The sequence below is a fragment of the Rhagoletis pomonella genome, unplaced genomic scaffold, assembly GCF_013731165.1.
Source record: "Rhagoletis pomonella isolate Grant_MI unplaced genomic scaffold, Rhpom_1.0 Rhpom_scaffold_00011, whole genome shotgun sequence".
In the NCBI taxonomy this organism is placed as follows: Eukaryota; Metazoa; Arthropoda; class Insecta; order Diptera; family Tephritidae; genus Rhagoletis; species Rhagoletis pomonella.
The window spans coordinates 2,482,431-2,502,876 of NW_023458565.1; the positions used below are offsets into that span (position 1 = coordinate 2,482,431).

Sequence of the window (20,446 nt, forward strand, 5' to 3'; positions counted from 1 at the left end):
CCGGATACTCTTTAATAGGAAAACATGCAGAAAGGCTCGGTGGGATTCTCCGAAGGTATTTCATAAGCTGTAAGAACTACGAACAGGAGAAAACGGTCTTTCATTTACTGTGTTAATGAGCAGACTACGGCATCTGCGATCACCGATTCTGGCTGAACCTAGTGAGGTTTCAAACACCGACGAAAGATGCCTGATGAGACTCATCAGTGACATGAAATGGTTCATCAGGGGAGATAATTGAACGGTGTCATACTTTGGTAACTTTGGCTTGGTTTCAAGAAGTAAGAGGAGGAAAAATGATTGACTGTTTCTCGGACCTGCCAATGACTTCACCTAACCGCAGAGAAAATAATCAAAAAAATGAGGTAAATCACGCAACTCGGTGGCCGATCGACAGGCCCATTTCGAGAAATAACGCGTTCACCAAATGCTTCTTGCAATAAACATTTCATTCAATTAAACAAACATTTTTGGCCATTATTTTTTGGCTAAGTGTTTGACCGACCTTCTACTTCAATTTGTGCTCTGCCTGCTAATGTTATTAGACAAGTTAAGGGAATGGCAAATGGTTTTATGAGAAGTATTTTCTTGCTTTCATTCTTGAGAGATTTGACTTTGACCCCAATTTCGAAATCGAGTATTCTGACAGAAGTGATTAGGAGCTTAGAATTATTATGAGTGACGAAGAGTTCTCGATTTTCTCAGATGCCTCAAAAATCGGCGTTGGAATGGGATCTAGCGACTTCTCATAGGAACTGTCTTTGAGCTAGACCCATAGACTCCCAGATTACAGCGACTTCCGCCTTTGTCGTAGACGGCTAAACTCCTAACAAGGCGCTTGGGTCGATAATAACTGTCTCTACAATATCTTCGGCACATACATATGTATATACAATATGTAGTCAATATCCACTGTGAGTGCCCGCACACTGGAGAAAGCGCCTCAAATTTCTGGTCGAAAACTTTTTCGCTTTGACATCTAAACTGTTTGAATTTTTCGTAGAAACTGCCAGCACTCTTTTTTGTGCATAAGTATGTATGTATGTAAGTACTTATAGATCGCTAACATTTCGGAGTGCATAGGTAAATAATACCTTTAACATTTTAATCAAAAATAAATTGGTTCATTTGCTTTGGGCAATTTATTTGCTCAACCAATGCATAATAACAGCACTTGTGTAAGAAAGTTCCGACAAAATTTTCGCGTACGTACCCACTTATTTCCTCCGCTTTCCTTTCACAGGCCCTCGCAAGTCGAAGAAAAATAATAATTTTTCTGCTGAGCTTGTATATATTGTATGTAATACTGTTTTGAATTGTTATGATTATGACTGTCGCTATTGCATTTTGTCAATTCAGTGCAAATTGACTAATTAAATTCACTTGAGAGCATTTCGCCACTGCGCGGCAGAATGAAGGACAAGATTGTTACAGTTGCCACTGCAGTTGACAGCCCATCAGCACCTACCATTGCCATACTTTAATGGCTCTAGTTATTAGTTACATAATGTCTATGGCGGGTGGAGGGGTAGTAAGTACTTCAATTACCAGCCAATTCTGATTCAATTAACCGTTGGCAATAAAAATCAATTACAAGTAGGTAGCTTCTAGGTAGTCAAAGCCGTTGTAATTATTATGAACGTTTGGGCGAACGCAAGCGAGTGAATAAAATCAAGAAGCTAGAAAAAGTATAATTGAAAATATGTTTTTTACGATATTTTGCTTTGTTAGGAACCAACAATGCAATCGATTAGCTTTTTGGTGATTGCAAATGAATTTCCCTGAACAGTGTTTAGCCAATCGGAAAAGTCAAACGTTTATCGGTTGTATATTGTATGCCAATTTGACCAAAAGTAAGTATATGTGCATAAATATACATATACAGTCGCGAAAATATGAATAGGGAGAGACATTTTAGCATTATTTGGCTATTTTCCTTTCGTTTATTTAGCGTTTATTATTTTTTATGAGAGTGTAGCTCGTTATCTAACCAAAATCAAGTAAGTCAAAAGTTTAAATTTTCTACAAAAATTAGCAAAATTCGAAAGAATCATCAACATTTTTAGCTATTTAATTAGAAACCTTCTGAGTATGCAGCTATAAAACTGCCCATTCCATTTCTGTATAACAGAGTGCAAATTGTTTTTTTTTTTCTTTTTTTGTGGGAGGTGTTGCTAATTTTCTACATACAAAAAATTTTCGAACATACTTTGTATGGAAGAAAATGCGCGAACAAAAATTGCCAAAAATTAACGGTTCAGCAGGGATCACACGATTTGTACATTTGCACATTTGGCAGTCACAGGATAGTGTTGTCATAAATTTTTAATCTAGTCCCGAACTGGCCCCCATCCAGTCTCGAAGTAATCCTGAAATAGTCCTGAACATGCTCCGTCCTTCAAGACATAAAATAATAGACTTTTATAATACAAGTCTCAAAATAAAAGTCTTTGAACACTTAAAAATATTTATCTCAATGATAATTATTATGAAAAGACTTTTATTATATAAGTCTTAAAATAATAGTTATCGATGACTTAAACAAATTTTCTCACACATAATTATTAACAAAAAACTTATAATTCTTACGAAAATTTTGATGACTTTTTTAAAACTCCACCACGAAATAATTATTATTCTGGGTCACTGCAAAAAAACGTTGCTAAACAAATTTTGCACTGGTGAAGTGAGTTCAAGCTCAAGAATTTGTATTGAAAATCGATTCGGAGGCCCGATATTTTGGAGCTCACTCGGATTTAGTGATGGCATTGTTTTTATAATTCTTAGCAAGCATTCTGATTCCTACATTTTCAATATATAGTGGCTCGTATTACTCTAGAGGTCGTCTGGTTTCTCTACCCGTAGAGGTAGTAAAAAGGTATGACACCCATCATGGAAAATCCATTCCGGCATGTAAGGCTTTGTTATGGGGTGGATTTGAACAGCGCTTCGTATTGAAACCATAAACCGAAGTAAATGAATTCCACAAGGAGGTGTCTTGTAGCTGGGAGAACTAATTCCTTAAAGACGGGTCTACTCTCATTCACAATTACTTGTAAGGGAGCTATATCGCTAGCTTAGAAAGAAAAGTTGCTAAGTCCCATTTTAAAAATTTTACAGGAGAGGAAAAAATCTTCCTATAGCGATTTTCTTTAACTATTTCGCAAGACTTTGAATCAAACATTTTGCGCGTTTAAAGCAAAGCAAAACTCCATAAGAATCAGAAGGATTCGATATTTATTAAAAGATGTCGTATTATTTTGGCCTTATCGAATTTGTGGCGCTTCTTAGCAAATTTTCCTTTTATTGCTTAAGAAGAGGAAAGAATAAAACAAGTACTTTTATAATTTTCTAAACGATGCGTGTTCAATTTCTCTAGCCTCCTATATCAAAATATGAGTTTTCATAAAAAGTGGACTTAGCAACTTTTCACTCTAAGCTAGCGATATGTTATAGTGGGCCGAAAGGTAAAGTTTTTGTTAGTACCCGTAATAAGTGAATATAATGCGAAATTTCATCTTCCTAACTGAAAAAATTAAGGACTTATATAAAAGGGAACATTTCATGTCTGAACAATCAGTTGTATGGCAGCTATAGTTTGATAGATTATAAAAAAACAGCCGCTTAATAAATTTATTTAATGGTTTGGATTTTCTTAACAAACGGCTCCGAAATAATGTGTGATGTAGTGGCAATAATACTTCATAGTGTCGCGCTAATCTTAATGCCGTGCCATCGCAGCATTCCTAGCTGAAAAGCATACTCGGAGCTATCAGGAGGATATATGTATATGTATACCAGCGGCAAACTAGCTCCTTATGCATCGGAGTTCGGAAGAAACAGTAGAGCAACATTCTACAGTAGCTTAACACTATGCAGGCCCAGAATGAGTCATTGTTTGCTTTGGCAGGCATTGGATTTGGTTCTGCAATATAATTTTTTCTTTTTATACCTTTCATGAGCATGAAATGGTATTATAACTTTGGTCCGATGTTTGTAAGTACCAGAACAAAAAGAGATAGACCCATGAAAATGTATACTTATATGATCAGAACGTCGAGCTGAGTTGATTTAGCCATGTCCGTCTGTCCGTCTGTCTGTCTGTTTGTATGCAATCTAGTCTCTCAGTTTTCGAGATATCCGGATCAAATTTGGTAGGTGGGTGTATTTTTATAATGTATTAATCATTTGTCGGAACCGGAAGAATCGGACCACTATAACATATAGCTCCCATACAACTGATTGTTCAGATATGAGATTTTTCATTATAACTTCTCCATTTATGCAGCTACGAACATGAAATTTTGCAATACTTGCACCCATTATCAACAGAATACTTACAGTGAAAATTACAAAGATCGGGTCACTATAACCTATAGCTCACATACAACTGATTGTTCAGATATAAAATTTTGCGTTATAACTCCTCCATTTATATAGCTAGGAACATGAAATTCCGCACTGTTTTCAATAATTATCAACAGAAAACTTGCCGTGAAAATTAAAAAGATCGGGTAACTATAACCTATAGCTCCCATACAACTGATTGTTCAGATATGAGATTTTTCGTTATAATTCATCCATTTATGTAGCTAGGACCATGAAATTTCGCGCTGTTTTCACTCATTATCAACAGAAGACTTACAGCGAAAATAACAAAGATCGGGTCACTATAACCTGCAGCCCCCATACAACTGATTGTTCAGATATGAGGTCTTTTATCATAACTCCTCCATTTATGCAGCTAGGAACATGAAATTTCGCACCATTTTCACTCATTATTAACAGAATACTTACAGTGAAAATAACAAGGATCGGATGACTACAACATATATCTTCCACACATCTGATTGTTCAGATATGGAATTTTACTGTAAAACTCCTTTATTTGAACAGCTAAAACCGATAAATTTCGTAAGATATTTTATAAATAATAATACAAAGTCTACTGAGAAAATCGTCAAAATCTATGCTGTATAAGCTTTATCTCCTATAGCACTGATTGTTAAGATACCAGTTTTTGCCATATATCTCCTTTATGTACGAAACTAAACCCAATAAATTGTGTTACCGGTTTACATACCGATCACATAGCGGTGAATATCACTTAGATTGGTGTATAAAGTATATCTTCCATACCTCTGATTGTTTAGATGCGATGTTTTATATAAGTATATAACTCCACTATCGATGTATGCAGATGTATTCAAAAGCAGTAATCTGTCAAAGTAAAATTTGCAGATGTTCATGAAAGGTATGAAGCCTTCGGCATAGCCGAAGACAGCGCTGCTCTTACTTGTTTTTTCTCATTTTCTATTTTCTAGCTCGACTGCCAATTTTACCTTAATAAATATGCAGATACTTTAATTTTACTAGCAATCGTGGTATGTATTTTGAGTTGTTGCGGTTTGTTTGATAACTGCCTTGCGGCTTTCTGACGCGTCAAATTTACTTATTCGCTGAGCCGCTGAGGGTAAAGTGTCAGCGTTTGCAAACTAAAACCAATTTGTGGCGTAAAATTAATGAAAAAGTGAAAATTTAGTAGTAGGGTGTTATAAATACATACACTGAGTGTGTAAGAAAAGAAAAAGTAATTGATATTGAGGCTTTTTTGAAAAATTAAATAAAATATAGATCCATTTGAATTTTGACGTATTTTAATCTAAATTTTAAATGCATTTAAAATAAATAAAAAAAATTAAAAATCAACGCCAGTTTTAATAATGTCAATTGGTAAATGAACAAGGACCACAAAAGACCGGCGGCAAAAAAACTCATTGTTGACTATACTAAAATTCCATTAGCTATAAAATTGCATTTAGACAATTTTTTTTTTGGAATCTTCCTAAATTTAAATAGCTGAATTTTTGCTTTTTATTTGGTTAAAACGCAAACAATATATTATTCAAACAAAAAAAGCAAACAAAAACATTGTGAATATTAAAAAAATTCCCAACGGTTTTTTGAGTCACTGTATATGTCTGTGAGGAGATGCCATTAATATGATCTCAAATACCATATTATTAAATTTTAATTTTTATTGAAATAGAACAAACCCTAGTTTTTATTAAAATAACTAAAAAGGGTTATTGATAGTTATTTTCCAGATTCGGTAAATTTTTTTCAAGTGGATGGTAAGTATATTTTTCCATCAGTGGCAACCCTGATCATGACGAAAAAATTCGTACTGGTCCAAATAGTCAATTTATTTTTAGATATAACTCAGTGAGAGAGGGACCAATATTTTGCATGTATTTATAAAAAAAAAATATATTTATTGAACCAAAAATTAGTGTAGGAACTGTGGTCAATGGTATCTACATACTATGTATATACCACATCTACATGGTTGTAAGCCCCGCAGAGTCCGCAAAAAACTCCGCAAGCATTGTCCGGAGGATGTATCAGACTAGGCCGAGTATACTTTGAAATGCCATCAAATTATAACTTAACAATGTTTTATTATATGGCGATTGAGAAGTGCATGTGCAAAAAATTTCACAAATTTAATGAATGAAATTTTTGCACATGCAGCAGTACATAGCATACATTTAGGCGCTTGGTGTAAGTAGTCGTGCCTAAACAATTCGTGATAGTTCTAAATCAAGATTTTAAGTGACATAAAGCTATATATTGCTTTAGACCAGCGAGGGGCAGAGAGAGAGCTTTTGCTCTGCATGCGTCTATACAAAATGTATAGCTTGCTTAAAAGAGCTTTTCCCGCGGGCAAGGCAGTGCCCATCACAACTTTAGACAGAATGACGTAGATTCCAAATTCTACTGGGCTTAAAGAATATTATTATTATTTTTTCCGCCCTTTTATTTCTAATTCTACATACCTTAGTTACATTATGCGGCTTTTGACTTTTAGTGCTTCATAATTGACTTTAAACGGACTCATATTCACCACCTCCCAGATCCCTGAAATTTCCATTGGTCACATCACGCTGAAATTTTGTGTGGTAAGATTTTGAATTTTGGCCAGTTTTGTTCCCTTCCTGGCCCATAGTGCACTGCAGGTAGGCAACAAAGTTAATAAAATTACGCAGTAAAGCAAGCTGTGGTGTTCCTAGCATAAAATTAAAACTAATTTTTGCCAAGCTGACTGCTGTCGTCTACTATTTACTTGAAGAAAGTATCAGCCTATGTTTGTACATATGTATGTATAGGGTGATCCATCTAAACCTTGGTTTTATAATTTTTAATCAAACACTTAAAATAGAACTGGATGTCGCAGTTTTTTTTTATTACCCGAAAGAACAGTCTTTTACATTTACTTTTTAAAAATAATTTCATTCAAATGTTGTCCGCAACTATGCTGTAGTTCGTCCATTCGAAAGGTCTACTTTTGCATTACGAGAGTAATGTTGGCTTTCAAGTTTTGAATCACAGCTAGCTTATCAATGAAGACTTTCACATAACCTCAAAGAAAAAAAAAACAGAGGCGTGACATCACACGTTAACTTGCTGAAACCAAATGTTGCCGACACAACGGGCTTCAATTTCAGGTAACAAAAGGTTCATTACAATGGTGCGGTAGTGCTTGTTATTTACGGTTTGTTCAATCAGCGGACAACATTTGAATGAAATTATTTAAAAACAAAATATGTCATAGATTCTTCTTTCGGGTGATAATAAAGATTCCGACATCCAGTTCTGTTTGTAGGTGTTTTATTTCAAATTAAAAAACCAAGGTCTAGATGGATCACCCTACATTTATATAGAAATAAAAAACACCCGTTATTTTTCAACTTAGAAGTAGTTGCAAACATTTTTAATTAGCAAGGCCGGTTATTTCACAACGCAATTTCATATTAGAGGTCGCCGTGGGTTCGGAGAGCTTTGTAGAGTTTTTATCATCTTCGTCATTTTTTCCGAAGTCAAAGCATGGTATGGCGGAAAAGATTGTTATTTCTCTTCCAAGCAGATATACACCCCTTCCTCCTTCCCATACATTATCTCTGGCTACACCCCTGCGTATATTGATGTATGAATATATGTGTACAAACAAGAAATTAAGACACCGGCTTGCAAATATGTAATGAAAATTGCGGAAATTGTTGCAAATTATTAACGGCAGTTGGCAGTCAATTCTGAGCCAAGAAATGCTCAACTTGAAGGATTATATACTCCTTAAGCTGATTGCGACAGCTGAGTTTATTATATTAGCGAGTAAATTAATTGCCCGAAGCTGAGTTGTTGAATCTTAGGGCATAGAATGGAGAATAATTCTTCAAATTCTGAAATCAGCCTCTTACATTTAGCGGTGATTTTAGTTCGACATCAATTAGGTAAATTTAGGGAGCTCAATTAGTTACCAAGAGAACCGGAAAAATTTTTAATTAAGCAGATAAGAGCTAACACAGATGTACAAAAACGAAAAGTAATTTACGAATCCAAAAAAAAACACGCCACTCGTTTCTTTTCTGTGACCCCACTAACGCCAATTGGAAATGTCAAGTGCTTTGCTTTCTTATCTAATTCCGACAAGGCAGAACAGACGCAGACGTATCTCTTATTTTTACCGATGATGTCGATTCAGTCGGTTCAGTTCTACGGCTCTTATTAACTTCTCCAACTTCAGATTAAAGAAATCACACCGAAGGGAGTCACCTTCTCTAAAACCTCGTTTGGTATCATGCGGCTCAAACCTTATTAATGATGCTTCCTAAATAAACGAACTCGTCTACTTTTTCGAAATAATAGCTGTCGACAGACGCGCATGCACTGGCTGTATGTGTGTTGATTAAAGATACTTCCTTTTTCCCCTCATTCCCCACCAAATCCAAAGACTTTTTTCTATCTAATTTCAAGAAGACAGAAAAGACGATGATAATGGCGAGAAAACTAAAGACGGATTCATTGTTCTAGTTCAGAACTTTTTTTCTACTTTACTCATCCTACTTCATGAAGATAAAGGTCCGAAGGTATATTCATCGTTAATTCATTAGCTCTGAGCTTTTCGTGCTGTCACAATGATAACATACGGCGTTGCCAAATTTAATAAAATTAAAATTTTATGGTTAAGCATTTTACACGTATTTTTCCTATGTTGATTTTGTATTTGAAATATTTTTAATATTTATCTAAAAAAGATGCTTAGGCGCAGCGGCGGATCCAGAATTTTCTGATTGGGGGGGAGGGGGTTTTGCGGGAAATTTTGCCCCTTATTCTAATAACCATAAACGAGCAATTTTTGTGTATATGTATATGTATCCATAAGTTTCTCGGCAACGGCTCTAACGTAGCAAAATGAAAAATCGTTTAAAAAAGACTTTCAAAGTTGTATTTCTTCCAATTGTCAAAAACTTATTATTTTTCACGGGGAAAATACCGTAAAAATTATTTGTATCGTGCGAATATCTATAGAAATTATCAGGGTTTGAAAAACTGTTAGCACAGCGACAACAGCCAAGCATTTGCTTTTTTAACCGACTTCCAAAAAAGGAGGAGGTTATCAGTTCGTCGGAATATTTTTTTTTTTTTTTTTTTTTTATGTATGTTACCGCATAACTTTGGACCACGTCAACCGATTCGATTTACCCCCAAACACAACAGCAAAACCACGACAATACATTTCTTCTAATTTCATACTGAGCTCGAGAAAATGCAATAAATACCAAAAAATCAAAAAACAATCAAAATTTTAAATTTTTCAACTTGATCAAATCGCTAAAAATTACCGTTGATTTTTGACAACTGTTTTTGCCGAGCGTTTTCTTCCATCTAATGCATGAACAAAATCTATTTTTATATGAAAGAAAAATAATGCGCAACACTCGCGACAAAAAAAAAATCTCAAAAATCAACGCTAAATTTTTTGTAAACATGCACTTTATTATACTAAAATTAACCAAACTGCATACTCGAAATCTTCCTAAGAAATCGAGTAAAAAAATCTAAAATTTTGATGAGAATTTTTTGGAATTTCTTGCCTTTTTCCGAGTTCTGTATGAAATTAAAAAAATTGGTTCTTGTGGTTTTTGCTTTTGAATGAATTATATTTTTTATACAGAAAACTAGCCATTAAAGCCATTGAGATGTCAGCAATATTTTAAAAATTTTTAATAATATTTATTAAAAAAAAGTATGACAAATTAAAAAATAAAACTGGGAAGAAAACCTCGGCAAAAAACTAGCAGAATCGGTGTTTACAATTGCGAGAAACAAATAAAATCCAAAAAATTTCCAAAAAAGTTAAGAGCTATTTATAACTTCCAAAATAAAGCGAATTTGGAAAAATTGTGAAACTTGTATTTTTCTTTTATCGTTGTGAGACATAAACAGAGAATTGCACAAAAAAAGGTCGACCTTCTAAAAAATGGTGGCCCACTTCAAAAATGTTTACTCATATAAAAATGAGTGCGATCGGTCGCTTCAGTCATCACATTAAAATTATTTCATAGCTTCCAACAGCGCTGACATTAAAGCTATAAAAAGGCGCAATGAATAATGATTTTGCACATAAACCGATAAGACTCTGCTGACAGGCTGTAAGTCAAATAATTAAGGAAGCAAGCAATTTGAAACTGACAAATGGGCTAACTAAACTTTATGAGCAATTTCATAATAGAAAAAAAAACTGCAAACAAATGCGGGTGTGTGTTTTTTCCCAAATATGTATATAAATGTGCACCGTAAGCACATCACGCACTTTAAATATAAAAAATTTAAATCGTTCGTATTTGCATCTTCAAATAGCCATTAAGGGCTTTTTAAGCAAAAAATATAAATATTAATGAAAATTAATATGTTCACATAATGAAATTTGGAAATAAAAAACCAGAATCTGCAGGTTGTCGACTGGATTTAAGTAACTACAAGTACATTGCTAATCAAAAATTGTATTCGAGCTTGAGGACAATTTATTTTATTAAAATATTTAGAAAACAGCAATTCCTCAATTCAATAAAATTTAGACACCGCTTTTGACAGTTCAGAAATTAACCGCAATAGAAAGATTTTCTTTTCTGATTCTGAATCTGTTTGGGTCATCGATCTAGGAAATTAATATTTTTAGTAACGTATAATTTTTTAGTGAAAGGAGAAAATTCTGTAGAATTAAAAAAAAATTAAATTTTTTGGTTCACAAAGACGAATAGGTATTTAAAATCATTTTTAATAAATTTAATTTTTTTAAGCTAATAAGGTTAGAAGGATGAAATTCTAGGTTATGGTACTCGACCTGTCCTTAATATATAATTTTTTCAAAAACTATACTTGTAAAATTTTAAGGATAACACTTTGAAAGAATATAATCGTCCTTATGCACCAAAAAATTTAATCGGTTTTAATTCTACTAATTTTGTACCCATACTGTTTTTCTACCTTGAAGTGAAATTATTTAATAATTTTTAGAATTAGTCATATTTTTCAAATTGCATAGTTCTTTAAAAAAAAAACCTGACGTCAGAGAGAATAACTAAAAATGCAGTTTTACTATATTTGGCACATATATTGATTTTTCGTGTGTAAAATTTACTGTCGCACGGTATACCTATTCTGTCGAAATACAAAATGAAATAAAAATTTTTAGATTTTGGTCCTAAAATTGCCACGCACATTCCTAGAAGATTGTTCGATTAAGAAAAGTTGCGAAACAAATGTTGTTCTTCATTTTGTTAACTTAAGTTCTAACAAATATTTTCACTCGATGGGTATTCATTCTACCGGATTCCGCTATAAAATTTACATTTTTGTAAAAACACGTTTTTGACACCTTGCTTAGTGGGTCTGCTACGATATTTCGAAATTTAAAATGTCGAAACTAAAATACCAAAAAACAAAATGTCGAATAGAAATATTTCTAAAGCCGCCAAGAATGTCGAGGAAAAAAATTCGAAACAAAATTAAATTTTTTAGGAACATATGAAAAATATTTAGTATTAAAATATGGTTAAATAAACCAATGGGTATTGTTACTGGAAGTCTCCGAAAGAGAAACATGGTTTCGAAAAATATTGAAAAATTCTATACAATTTCTAGAAAAAAGTACTTTATATAAAATACATGGAAGCATAATCTTTTTTTTTAACAAAAAATACCAGTATTCTTTATTTCCATTTAGAAAAATCATAGAGAGCGAGAGCTTAACATTTTAAACTTTTTTCCCCGGCATTTATTTTTGCACCATCCCAATATACACACATACATGTTGTGGTTTTGAATTCATGTATTCCACTTCCCTGTGTTAGCTATACATTTGATCTGTAAATCCTTATATTTCCTAAAATTGAAACTGAATTAATTAATAGTTTGTCCTGTGTACGAATATTTATGTATAAATAATTAAACTGAAAAATTGCAGGCAACAAAATCAGGAAAAAAAAGTCATTTAATTTCAAGTCCAATGCCAAGGTATGCCGATTTCGACTTTTTTCGATCTTTGTTATCTTGTCGGCATTTTTTATTACGATCAAATACGTCTTCGATATAGTCAGGCCTTTTATTTTTCGTCATTTTAGATTTCGACATATCCTACGGATCCCTTGCTAAGTATATTAAAAAACTTTTTATCAAAAAAATTTACAAAAAAAACCCCACCGTGCATAGTTCCTCCATCAGTATGTTCTCATGTTCTCCTTTCCTCTTGTTATGATTGCCTTACATTTCCAGTCTACGACATTTCCCTTCGTCAACTTGTTGAGATGAGAAAATTTCAAAAATTAGCTACTAAAGCGTTTCTCCAAACCCTCCAGGTTACAAAAAACATACACTAGATCTTTGTCAATTAGTAAAATTTATTGTTTCAACAAATCAAAAGTGCAACATCGCATCACAATCCCCCGCAACTCCTTGCCATCTAGTATTTGGCAGCCACATTTCCGGTCTACAGCGGAAGTATGGGCAAAAGTTCTAACTAAATATGTATGTACATATGTATGTACTCCTACATATACAAATTCATACACATACGTACTCGTATCCTAATGCATTTACACATATTTACATACTTAAATGCTTGCATATAGAACAAGCACACGAACGAAAGTAACGCATGCATGTTTGTTCATGTTGTTATTGTTAACTTTTTAGTAGCACACACTTTTGAAGTTGATGATTCATCTGCATCTACACAGGCATTCTGCATTCACAACAAGCGACATGGTCATGAGCAAAGAAAGGGGCCGCTTGCAGGCATGACGAAGCAGCGCGTCAACGTTTTGATGAGAAAGGATAAAAAGAAATTTGTTGCGAAATTTTTGTTGTTTCGTCTGCGTAGCATTTGTTGCCAAATTTGTGAATGTGCTTTTCATGCAACGCACATATACATACATACGTATGTATACATGCATAAAATTTGTTCTTCAGATTGCGAAGTATGCTGCGATTCTACCTAAGGGTGAATGTTCAGTATTTGTTGTTATCGTATTGTTGTTGTTGTTGTTTTCATTTGTAGTGCAAATCGAGGAAGTGTTTTGCAAATTGTAAACTAAGGTATGTAGCTTTTAAGTACACTCTCGTAAAAGCCACATACTGCGGGGAGACGAATAAAAGTTCGATTGAACTGTGAAAACGAAATGTTCAGTATCATTTATATTTTCTTAATTTTGTAACACCGTGTAATTCTATCGTTGAAAACATTTCAAATTTATAACTGTCAAGAGTAAGGTGGCTGTTATCATGATGCAATAATACAAGGTGTTATCAGTTGGCAACTTCTCGCTCTAATTCCGCCATATTGACTACCTTACGTGAAACAGTGTTACTTCTTTCACTATTCTTTGCCCATTAATATAGTTACACATACACTTTGTTTTCTTAAAAAGGTATTTTATCTTATTTTATTTCATTTCATAACGAATACACTATAAAAAAGCAAATTTTGTTAAGGAGAAATTGTGAAATTTTATATTTTTCCCCCATATGGGGATTCATTTCTTCCCGTTTTTCTTCTCATTCTACTGAGCTAAGGTAGTGTCAAATCGCGCTGTCACAACTGATACCACCTTGTATTATTGCATCATGGGCTGTTATGCTACTCTATCTTAGCTTGATGAGGCAGAACAGACCGCAGGCAGAATCCTCGCGGGTATTTTCCAAGATTTGGCATATGGTACATAAACCGCATCTAAAGCCATACTGATAAGGGCCAATCCGTTCGTTGCTAGTGTGCTCGATAAGACCTTATCGCCGGTGCTCAAAAGGCTAAAATCGCGGTAGTGGAGCAATCTCTTTAAAAAAAATAAATAAATCGTTAAGAAAAGAAAATAAAACCTGCTATTTCATCAACTAAGCGAACTTTATTTTGTTCCTCCATCTAAATATAAACAACGGTTATACATACACATGCATGAATGTATGTATGTATGTACATGCTTATGTATATGCACTTGGGAAAGTTCCGTTTTATTGCAAGCCAACCTTGATGAAATAGTTACATGCAATCTAGTCAAATGGTCGAAAGTGTTGTCATGCAATTGTGTGCGTAGGTGTATTTACACAGCTAGATATAGCCATCTACATGCACACAATTTTATTCATTTATTTTCATTTAGTCTGCGCTTTGCTAACATTCCCATTTTATTTCTACCGCATTGTAGGCCCCTCGCCACTTACAAGCTCTAAATACATACATATATATCACTGTGTGTTGCATTTTATTGGCCACACGAGGGCGTAAAATGCGCAAAATACCTTTGGGGTGTCAGCTTTTGGACTGCACTGTTATTTTTCTGTAACTTCTGCTTCTATGTACGTGGTGTGCGTTTCCAATACACAAAAAAGCTTGTGTAAAAAGAAAACTCGCACGAATGCAATAAATTCCAATGCAATTGACCTAAAAGGATTTGTTGCTGCTTCACCGGCTTCCAGCTTTACTAAAAATTCTTACGGACCATACATATGGTATATTTTTGTTTCTGTCCGTGTTGTTGGCAATAAAATCCGATACTTGTTGTGCCTATGCATTAAAATATTGATACTATTGGCGAGAAAGTGGTACGTACAAAAAGGCAAAGCTTGGCAGTATCAAAAATGACACGAATAAATAATTTCTTTAACCTATGAGTACATACTAAAGCCAGCACTATGTTCTCAATATTAGAAATCTACATTTTTCATTTTCTGGAACATTTCTTCTTACATAATGGGGCTAATGCTGCTCCTACAATGAATATCACCTAAAAACTTTGTGCAACAAAGGAAGGCGAATAAAAACAGACACGAATGCGGTATGACATTTATGAAAGAGGAATAGCTTTTCGCGGTACTCAATAGCGCATTCATATATCGCTCAATCCACCGAGCTGGGTTCTTGAACTGTAGTAGCCACTTCAGCGCCGCATGCTCAGTTCGAACTCGGAAACGTTGCCCTTAGAGGTACTTGTGAAAATATTTGATGCACTCCACAAATGCTAACCACACAGGAATTCCTCTTCGGTTTTCCAGTCACCTTCTTTTATCCATCAACTACCTGAGACAAAACGCATCCTATCGCATAACAACTAGCATCCGTATCCAAAATAAACGTTGCATCTGGAACCGGTTATGCTAGCATAGGTGCAGTTCATAGCCGTTCCTTCAGAGCTTATAAAGCCTCTTACTGTCCTTTTTTCCACTTGAAGACTTTATTTTGCTTGGTGAGCTGGATGCTTTTAGCAACGCAGGCCAAATTTGAAATAAATGGGCGATAGTAGATAGATAGATAGTTGATTAAAGCTATGCGACCAGTAGGTCTATTGTGCCCTCAGCTCATCACAACACCTCAAGTAGCCCTAGAGACTCTAGAAATTTCATAATAGAACCCTAGCGCAGAAAGTGTATGGGTATTGCTCTCAGCCAAAGCATTAAGCCTCTCTACACACTCTAGGGCCACCGAGGATTTGATCTCGCAGGATGAGAGCCTTCAGCACCGCCTAGTTATCGCTTAAAATCAGAATCCTCTCGCTTCGTTACTTCCTTCATAGGCACAGACTGATGACATAGACTTACCCTTGAAAGATGCTGAGGGTTTCCTGGGGTACCGAGACCTTCAGTCGAGAGCAATAAGCATCTGCTTCTTATACCCGCAGACATTTTATAAACATTAGTGTGCACGCCTGGACGTGTCCTTGCATGATAAAGGTACCCCAGAAAAGTTAAGGAGAGTCCGCTTAGCAGTTTGTTGGACTGATAGAATGCAATGCTCAAGTTACAGCATTGCACCGTCGGACACTGCGCATCACCCCTGTAATGCAAACACACACCACACAAAAATGGAGACAGCACTCCTCCTTGTGGACCACTTTTGATGTTTGTAATTGAACAACGCTGTCATCGACTACGGCTTCAGCAATCCTGGTATGTAACAGCCCAGCTATCCATCTGCGGATAGTTGGCTGAAATTAGAGGTATTTTTGAAGTCCTGCAGAGCCCTTGAACTGTACACGGATTGCATGGTAAAAACCGGTTTCCCTATGGGACAGCTTGCAAACCGTGCACCGGTCAAGGGCTTTGAAAGACTTCGAGAAGGGCGCTATTGCGTTTCTCAAGTGTTCTTTCGACTCCTATTAGGGATGCATTGTCGAACGCCCCTTCGTTATCAATGAAGGATCGGCGATAAGTTCATTGCCCAAGAAAACTTCGTAGTTCGTACAGGTTTTTAGGTCTTGGCCAATCTTTGACTGCTTCTATGTTCTCCTCAAAAGTGCACACGTCCTCTGTTGTCACCTTGCGGCCTCAGTAATTTCACCTCCTACGTGAACAACTTTTTAGAACTTGGTTTGAGACCATGGCGAGCTATCCTCTGTAAAACTTTTTCCATATTTATCAGGTGCTCCAAACTTGGTGTCTAATGCAGTCCCTTTTCAAAAGTGACGGAAGCATCGCATAATCTAGAAGGTCATCGACGTAAATAGCCACAGAACTTGCCAACAGCCGCTCTTCAGGTCGAGTGTTGTGAACCATTTCGTGCCAGTCACCGAGAGTATAATCGATTCTGAGCAGTAGATAGCTGTCCTTCTTGGTCACTTGATTTAATTTTCGGTTGTTCACACAGAACATAATTTCGCCATCCTTCTTGTTCACAATAACTACAGGCGAACTCCATGGGCTTGGTCATGGTTTAATCACACAATCTTAGCTCATTTCTTTTATTATCTGGCTTAGAGCATCACGTTTAGCGAGTTGTACACTCCGTGGAGCATTACGGACTATCCGCAATGTCACTCTCACCAAGGGAATAGCTTTCAAGTAACATTTCACAATTAATGATGGCATTAACCTCTAGACATTGCCCCCTGGTTTGCCGCCACTAAAGCATTTTCCAGCATCCTCTTTCTCGGTTGGCTGTTTTCTGAAAATTGTCTGATTGAATTTTTCCTTCGATACGATTTCCTTCTGCACTTCACAGATGCTTTTTTAAGGTGCGAAAAAAATAAGGGAGCGCCTGACGCAATTCGAAACTGGAACCTTCAGCCGCTGCCGAATGCGTGTACATGATTTCAATTATTCAGCTTTAGCAATCAAAATGCAATTATTGCTTTCAAATAACATCATTTTCATTTCCGGATTGAACGGCTCGGAGAGGTCTTTCCCAATTCTCAACCTCATTTTATACAGCCGGATCAGTTTGGCGGGGATACCATATTCAGACATAGCGGCGTATAGGCAACAAGGCAATAGTCGATAGCGACTTTAAAGTCGTCAAAGAGATGGTGAGTGTAGATCGTTTTATCGCGGGTATTTTCCAAGATTTAGCGTAATGGCCAAATTGATAAGGCCAAATCAGTTTATTGACGGTGACGTACTTTCACACAATACGCTTGATACCCCCTTGTATCCTATGCTTAAAAGGCTGATCCCGCGGTAGTTGGCGCGAATGGTGTGGTCGCCTTTCTTGTGGATTGGGCAAGTACACTTATATTCCAGTCGTCGGGCATGCGTTCATCTGACCATATTCCGCATAGGAGGTGACGCATGTACCTTATCGACTCCTCGCCTCCGTACTTGAATAGCTCTGCTGGCAGGCTGTCAGCTCCAGCAGGTTTGTGGTTTGTCAAGCGCGATATTGCTATTCGTACCTCGTCATAGTCAGGCGATGGGACATCGACTCCATCGTCATAGATTGGGGGCTCAGATTCATCTTCTTCCCAACTTTCCATGCTGTTAGCATTCAGTATGGTTAAAATATGTTTCATTCATAATTTAAGTACGTTCTAGATATCGGTAACTATTTAGGTCGCCATTGTGGTTCTTACAGGAGTTCACCCTGGTCTTTAAACCTCCCGCAAGTCGCTTTACTCTCTGGTAAAATTGTCGGGTATTTCCCCTGTCGGCCAGCATTTCAAGCTCTTCGCAGTCACGTATTTCAGTTCCCTATAGCGGTCCCACATAGTAAGCGTTCGCCCGTCGTTGTAGGTGGCATCGTTCTTCTCTGCAACTTCCTAACACTCCCCATCGTACCAGTTGTTCTCTCGGGCCGCTGAAATCCGACTACATCTTCGGCGGCGGTACTTAATGAGCGGGAAATGTGCTCTCTGAGAGCAGGTGGGGAAGTCGAGTAGCGAATGCATTGGCTGTATTTTGCGACTGCAACTTTTCGAGGTTAACTTGCATATTTGGGCGTATATTTTTTGCTCCATAGATGCGGGTGCGTATCTTGGCTGCAACAAGACAGTGGTCCGAGTCGATGTTAGTACGTACATCTAAAACACAGGAGATGTGCCTTCCGTCTATCACAACATGATCGATTTGTTTCTAGTTTTTCGATCCAACAACAGCCACGTAGCTTGATGGATCTTTTTATGATTGAACCTAGAACTGCATACTACCATATTGCGACCCCCGGCGAGGTCGATCACTTGTTGTCGGACGTTTCGTCGTTGCCGACCCTGCCAATTGAAATAGCCAATACACGTGTATACATAGATCAAGCCGCTTGCTCCACGAAAGTCTCCCGCTTACGGCCTCACTTACTGGTGAACAGGCGCTGCTGACTTCAGTGAGCTATGAAACCGAATAAGTCGGAGTGGCCCCACCGAGGCTCACTCTCTTTCTGCCGTGACCCAAGACTCCACTCGGACTCGCATATGGGATTCTCGCGTTGCCCAGTGTGCGTGAACCTGGACTAAACTAAACTTGACTATAGCCGTGAAACCGTGGCTGCATACCCAGAACAACGCCTATACCTCATTGCAATCCGATCTGAAACACAACGAATGGTAAATTGCATTGAAATAATCCAAAATTAAAGTTAAGTGTCTTTTAAATATTCATCTGAAATCGGCCCCGAATATGCATTGTAAAGAATCCCTAGGTCGAGATAAATCAAATGGTTTCAAATTTATTCTTAAAAACGGCCATTTTTCAGTACTTGGGGGAATTGGTTAACAAAAATTTTACAACACTGTTAGGAACCAACTTTATACACTCTAATACAAACTTTTATTCACTCTATTACTTTACCATAGTGTTTTACTCTAGTACTAACGGCTGTCACACGAACAGGGCTGCCGTTTCCACAGTAATCACGCCTTTTTTGTCATTATTTTTTTTACATTTTATTTAACATTTTTTTTGTACATTATATATTTTTACAATTTAAAGCACTTAAACCACGTTTTCTATCGAAAAATAGAATATTCAGATAATTGACTAATCTGACCGCTTAATTGATGCTCCTTTTTTATTTTAAATTGCGAAATGTCATCGCTCGTATTATTTGGCAAATAATTTGCAAAATGGTAAATTTTATCGCATAAACCTTGAGTTACTTTTTTATTTGCAAATATTAAAGTTACGCAACTCAGTATTGATTACTGGTATTATTTGCAAATAACCGGAAGACGATGCCATTTTTTAGCTTATTATCTTTTCAATGGTCTTCTTATTGCCGTTTTAAAATATTAACGTTGCCATTTTTAGCTTAATTTTCGTTTTCGGCATATTGAACAGTAAGCTAGGAATTTGCAAACTATTTTTATTTACTATGCGCTTTCTAAGTTTTCCACCTTCACTGTATTTTCTATTTGGTATTTTTGTTTTTTTCTTCATCTCGAATATGGTACTTCATTGCTAAAGAAAGTTGTCAGCCCTGCACACGAACAGCTGATTAGCACCTTTCATGCAGCGCCGCATTGTACTGTTTACGTAAAATTTACCTGATAGCGGCGTTAAATGTTTTCTGCCTTATAAGTTTTTAGCATATTTCTAAAACAAGAGAAAAATTAAAATGAATCAAGCCGATGTGAGTAAGCTGATGTCGCAATTGCGGATTGCAGTGAAACCACGTCGAAATCTCAAAAATCCTGATGGACCTGAGGGACGTTTACTAAAACTACGCAAAACTGTGACTGCGCTGGTCAAGCATGAGCGTATAGAATTGTATTACAATCGAGCTGATGAAGCGCGAGGCTATGCAGAACTGGTAAGTAATTGCAAAGAAATATAACGATATAATAGCTCTCTGTTCGTGTTTAAATTATAGCTAATTTCCAACGCAATACGATATGGCGATCGTCACACA

At 36.1% G+C, this 20,446-nt stretch overlaps 1 protein-coding gene across 1 annotated transcript; it reads left to right on the top strand.

Annotated features, from left to right (window-relative positions):
• Positions 1-19,993: 19,993 nt before the first annotated feature.
• LOC118746987 (39S ribosomal protein L17, mitochondrial-like) lies at positions 19,994-20,440 on the top strand (the record flags this gene model as incomplete). The annotated part of the gene is made up of 2 exons (XM_036480981.1): positions 19,994-20,347; positions 20,408-20,440. Coding segments are annotated over exons 1-2 (228 nt in total), but the record flags the coding sequence as incomplete, so codon positions are not given.
• Positions 20,441-20,446: the final 6 nt, after the last annotated feature.